This window comes from Prunus mume, linkage group LG8, assembly GCF_029339155.1.
Source record: "Prunus mume cultivar Tortuosa linkage group LG8, ASM2933915v1, whole genome shotgun sequence".
NCBI lineage: Eukaryota > Viridiplantae > Streptophyta > Magnoliopsida > Rosales > Rosaceae > Prunus > Prunus mume.
In genome coordinates, this window is record NC_142705.1 from 21,819,309 (window position 1) to 21,825,431 (window position 6,123).

Below are 6,123 nucleotides of genomic sequence, written 5' to 3' on the forward strand. Positions count from 1 at the left end.
ATCAGCTTTCTCAAAACAGATTCAATATATTAAAAAATTTAATACGTTGAAAGCATACACTTTGAAAAGAAGACACCTTGGTTTTATTCAAAACAGGTTCTCTCACTCAAGAGAAACCTACGTGACCACCAATCCTATTCAACGAAGACATTCAACCTTATTCAACTACCACACCACAAAACCTGATGCAATATGGTATGTTTATTAAGACGCCAAACATAAAATAAAATACTAGCTGATGATGAATATGAATTGTGATTCAATATGGACTCTTAGTGAAGACACCAAACAATCACTTTTATAAAGAAACAATTATCTCCTAAGAACATCCACAATGGGCTCCCTAAACCACCTCCTTAACTAAATTTAGGGAGGAATTAAAAAAACTCACCTCCAACCACGCTCCATATTCAGCTCCTAAAATAGGGAAAGCTTTAGGAGCTCCTAAATCTGAGAAGAGAGAAAGGACTCCTAATGACTCCCTATAATTAAATGCTTCTTTATTTAATATTATTTTAAGCATTTATTTAAAGCCAACTATTTTTTATTGTTGTTTTTGTGTCTACACTTTATTCAAAAATTGAATTTAAAAAACATTAAAAACATTTATGACTCTTTAAACTAGAGAGGATGGTTGGACTTGAAATTTTATAGAGAGCTCCTAAAATAGCTTTCTAGTGTTTTTAGATAAATTTTAATTAAAAAATAGAGAGCATGATTGTAGATGCTCTAAAACAAGTTAATTAGGAAATAAGCATGGTGCACGTCACTATAGGAACCAGTAATATTTTAACTTAAATCATAATGACATAAATAACTTCAACTATAAATCCTATTGTGAATTCATGATTATGTCATGATTTACCTGTTGTCAAGTTTCTCATATCGGTCAAGTCATACCTCGGAAGTATGAGATTGAATAAGTTGTGCCAAAACGTCTAGTACCAATTCCTCACATACTAATTTTCAACCTATGCTAAAGTCTATGAAATAACAATACAATTTTCATACTAATAATGATCATAGTCGCCTAAGAGAAATCATACTCTCTTCGGAGTGTTACACGTGTTTTTTCAAAATTAATGAAGGGCATCTTTTAATCAATTTTATAATAATATAACCACTTGCAATAAAATATCACAAGGTTGCTGGAGTATGTATCGTATTCGTATTCGTACACAATTTTCTGTTTTGTTTTTATATATTTTATTTTGGCTAGAAATACTAGATGCTGCTCTAGATGGACACAGTTCTGGTTCAAGTCCACATTTCAACCAAATTTCCACTACAACTTAAAGAAACCGATGTCCACTTCTCACCACGGGACTGCGGGAGTACAAACCCCACTACTAGATGACGTCGTAGAGGGTGCCGTCGACTACAAAGGCCGCCCAGTACACAGATCCAGATCTGGCGGCTGGCGTTCCGCGTGGTTTATAATAGGTACGCCCGCACTGGATCATCGATGCAGTCATTAAATATTTCTTTTTTCAAGCATAATTAAATTAATTTTTAGAGTGAAATTTGATTTCAATTTTGCAGGGGTGGAGGTTGCGGAGAGGTTCGCATACTATGGAATCAGCTGCAACCTCATCACCTTTCTGACGGGGCCTTTGGGGCAGTCCACGGCCACGGCCGCTGAGAATGTCAACATTTGGTCCGGAACGGCGTCGTTGCTTCCTTTGTTGGGAGCCTTTGTGGCTGATTCTTTTCTTGGACGCTACCGCACTATTGTTTTTGCTTCTCTGCTCTATATTTTGGTACGCGTCGGTTCCTCTCTCTCTCGCTCTCTCTACATTACACGCACGTGACAAAATTGGTTTCATCCATGAGCTAACCGGTAGTCTTTATTTTCTTATTTCAAGGTGATAAAATCTATTTAATAGAACATGAGAAAATGTCAATCTTGCCCTTAGTATAAAACAATTCTGATAATTACTCTTAAAAATCATTTTGCTCGAGAAATGGGAGGAAAAGGAAATAGTGGAGAAAAACACGGTTGAATTATATATATATATTTTTTGGGAATTCATTGTTAATTACTGCTGTATCCTTTATATATTAGGTTTAAAAGAAAATATAAGTGTGAATAGGGACATATTTGGAACTTTGTACAATGACTGACAAGGAGCCTTTTCTTAATAATATTTAGATTAGATAATAATAATAATTAGTTTTAAAACTAAAGTGCCTCATGGTAATCAACATATTTTCCATTATTTAAATCAATCACATTCTCTCTCCTTCATTTTTTTTATAACTTCTCATGATGCATGCTTTGATATTTTTTTAGTGGAATGGTTGGTAGTATGTTAATGTTAGTCCATTCCTATTATTTTTTCACCAACCATATTCCAGAAAATATTAATATTATATTTTCACCACATATATACTTATTTCCTTTCCACTTCCTCTCATCTTACCCTAATTAAACCATTTTGCCTAAAATAAAAGTTAAATACCCTTATCTGAACTCCATCTCTCTCCATGCAAAACAGAGTACAATGTTATTCCTCCATGCAAAAAGTGAAAAAATTGTCATTTTTGCTTAACAATTTTCATTGGCATGTAGTTTATTTCAACATAATTCCATCTATTGTGATCTGTTCTCAACTGTTTTTGTTTTTAATAGGCCGCCCATATCTTAAAAATCTACTTTGTATTTTCTCTCAGACTCTCCCCAAAACTACCAAAACGTGTATTCGCCAAATAATGTCATCTATCTTCGACCAAAAAAAACAAATTGTCATCTATCTTGTATTTTGTTCCCCTTTTTTTTTACTCTAAAAGAATCTTTCTTCAAAAAATTGTAATTCCTTTCTTTCTTTCAATAAAAGAGTTTGATTTCCACACATAAACTGGAAAGGACCAAATAAATGAGGACAAAGTATGATGGCATAATATAATTGAACTCTAATAAGCTGACATTGAATCCACCAACAAAAACTAGTGAGCAGATGAGTATGAAATCGAAATATAGCAGAGCCCCCAGTCATTGGATTGCAGCACCCTGGTTGGCCCCTGGCCTCATGGTTATGGCAGCTACAAGATTTTCTGTTCATTTTTGTTTAATCTTAGTTTTTTTGAAGACTTTTATAGTAATTTTCTGTAGGGGTAGGTAGGATACATGGCAATAGCCCACCATTTTTTACTTTTTTATTATTTTATTATTTAAATAAATAATAGGACTGCATGCCTGTGTGTCCTCCTCTTATAAATTCTTGGAGTAACTTTGTATATTCTATAAAATACAGGAAGTAGGGAACAAACTTCCTAGGTTCTTGTTATGCCTTGGATAATAAAGGACTTAAGCTTGCCAACCATAAAGCATTGAATGAAAACAATAAAATGAAATATTATTGAATTGGGATAGAACTATCTTCAGGCAATCCCAAGCCTGATTGCCTTTGGATAACAATGGGATTTGTTCAGAGGTTTTGGAGGATAAATCGATTATCATAACTGAGGATCGCTTTAATTCGCAGCGCGATGTGAAGTAATGATCCTATTTTGTCATGGTGGATCCTTTTTCAAAACCGGACCACTTTATCCCCTGTTTGAAAGTCTTCAGATTATGTTCTTATGATGGATGAGGTTACTGAAAAATGATTATTTATTCTTCAGGAGTAACTATGAATTCAAGTTCGAGTATTACTTTGTACTTCTTGCTTTGTCTGAATTCTATCATTCTTGAAACAGGGACTTGGCTTGTTGACCCTGTCAGCCGTGCTTCCTTCTCTCACTGGTTCTGACTGCCAAAAGATCAATCAATCCACATCATGTTCTTCTCAGTTTCAAGTATTGTTCTTCTTCTTCTCTCTGTATCTGGTAGCTGTTGCGCAAGGTGGACACAAGCCTTGCGTTCAGGCTTTCGGAGCTGATCAATTTGATGCGTCAGATCCAGAGGAGTGCAAAGCCAAAAGCTCATTCTTTAATTGGTGGTATTTTAGCTTATGTTTCGGTACCACATTTACACTTATACTATTGACCTACATACAGGACAACCTGAGTTGGGGTCTGGGTTTTGGAATTCCTTGTATTGCGATGGTACTTGCACTGTTTATTTTCTTGCTCGGAACTAGAACTTACCGGTATAGTATCAAAGGGGACGAGGAAAGTCCATTTGTAAGAATTGGAAGGGTGTTTGTCACTGCATTAAGGAACTGGCGAACTACTCCTTCAGCAATAACTTCTGAAGAGGAATCCCGCGGAACCTTGCCTCACGAAAGTTCTGAACAATTCAAGTAAGAGAGTTAATTGTCTGCATATTTTTAGATTAAAGAGTAGGGAGAAAGTAGCAACAAGATTGAATACGGAAGTTTGATATATATCAAAACCCAGTATTTCTTTCATGGCACTCTCAGTAATCTGTACTGAAAAGCAATTGATGAAAGACAAATATTAGTGTTGGAAACATGTCCATTATATTTTTATGGCTTATGACAAAATTCCATTATATTTCATGTTATCATCTTTCCTGTTTTCATTTTAACTCAATAACCTTAATTAGTTGAAATTTAGGTCAATTTAGTTAAGTTGAGTGGCATTTTCATGCAGCACTTTTCTTTCTTATGTACTAAGAACATCTTAGAATTTAATAAAATGATAGTTGTCTCACTGATGGAATTTTCATACCTGTGATGCATTTATTATATTCTTAGGCGGTTGAGGAGGATGAATTATTACCTTTTGATTGCATTGGTTATACTATGTTTACTGCGAGACTGTTAGAACTTCACCGTAGAATGGAACTATTAAGTATGTCTCCAACTTTCACTTGCACAGTGATTTCAACTAAAGAAACTCCTATGATATTATTTACTGGCAGGTTCCTGAACAAAGCATTGCTTGCACCGGATGATTTGAAGGAAAACAGAAAGGTGTGTACTGTCGCTGAGGTTGAAGAAGCAAAATCTGTTCTTAGGCTTTTTCCAATATGGGTTACATGCTTGGCATATGCGGTTGTGTTTGCACAGTATTCAACTTTCTTCACTAAGCAAGGTGCCACCATGGACAGAACAATTGCACCGGGCCTTGATATACCAGCCGCTTCACTTCAGACTTTCATCAGCATTACCATTGTCATCTTCGTTCCCATTTATGATCGCATTTTTGTTCCAATAGCTAGAGTTTTCACCAGGAAACCTTCGGGAATTACAATGCTGCAAAGAATTGGGATTGGTATGTTTATATCTATTATTTCCATGGCAGTTGCAGCTCTAGTTGAGATGAAAAGGCTCAAAACTGCCAAAGATTATGGTCTGCTTGATATGCCAAGTGCCACGGTTCCAATGAGTATTTGGTGGTTGGTTCCTCAGTACTTGTTGGCCGGATTGGCCGATGTTTTCACAATGGTTGGTCTGCAAGAGTTTTTTTATGATCAGGTGCCAAATGAATTAAAGAGTATCGGACTTGCCCTCTACCTCAGTATTTTTGGTGTGGGAAGCTTTCTGAGCAGCTTTCTTATCTCCGCCATTGATGACGCAACCACTTGGGCAGGGGAAACTAGCTGGTTTTCCACTAATCTCAACCGTGCACATCTGGATTACTTCTATTGGCTACTTGGTGGAATCAGTGTAGTAGAATTGGCTATCTACTTGTATTTTGCAAAATCTTACATTTATAATAGGGCAGGTACAGTATAAATACGTGCCTTGCTCAGTTGCATTTCATAGAGAAATGCAAAGGAGCATTATGATTTAAATAGGACTCTATCCATCACTTCCTTTGTTGTAAATCTGAAAAGTGAATTTGTATGAATTTGTATGATTTAAATAGTTACGTTCTCTGGTTTTTTTTTTTTTTTTTTCGGTCAAACGCTGGGAAGGGGAGCAGGTGTAATATGCATGGGGTGGGTTTTTTGAAAGATCATCTCATATGGATCGAACCCGGTTGACAATTTGGGGGGAGGGGGGAAATGGTTGCCGCTCAAGCACTGCGGCAAAACCCCATTTTCTAGAATTGTATATGAAGAGTTTGGTATAATAAGGTTTAATTACATTTTTGGTCGCTGGGGCTAGGCTAGAATTTAAATTTGGTCACTGAAATGTCAATTTTTCCAATTTCATTATCATACTTCGCGTCGTCAGCAAATCAAGTCAAATTGGTTAATTTCGTCAATCT

General features: G+C 35.9%; 1 protein-coding gene across 1 annotated transcript; it reads left to right on the forward strand.

Annotated features, from left to right (window-relative positions):
* The first annotated feature begins 1,124 nt into the window (after positions 1-1,124).
* On the forward strand, positions 1,125-5,760 carry LOC103339078 (protein NRT1/ PTR FAMILY 5.10-like). Its single transcript, XM_008242353.3, has 4 exons — positions 1,125-1,443; positions 1,543-1,760; positions 3,700-4,244; positions 4,829-5,760. Exons 1-4 carry the CDS (start codon positions 1,305-1,307, stop codon positions 5,643-5,645), a joined length of 1,719 nt encoding a protein of 572 aa, XP_008240575.2. The 5' UTR covers positions 1,125-1,304; the 3' UTR covers positions 5,646-5,760.
* The last annotated feature ends 363 nt before the right edge of the window (positions 5,761-6,123 follow it).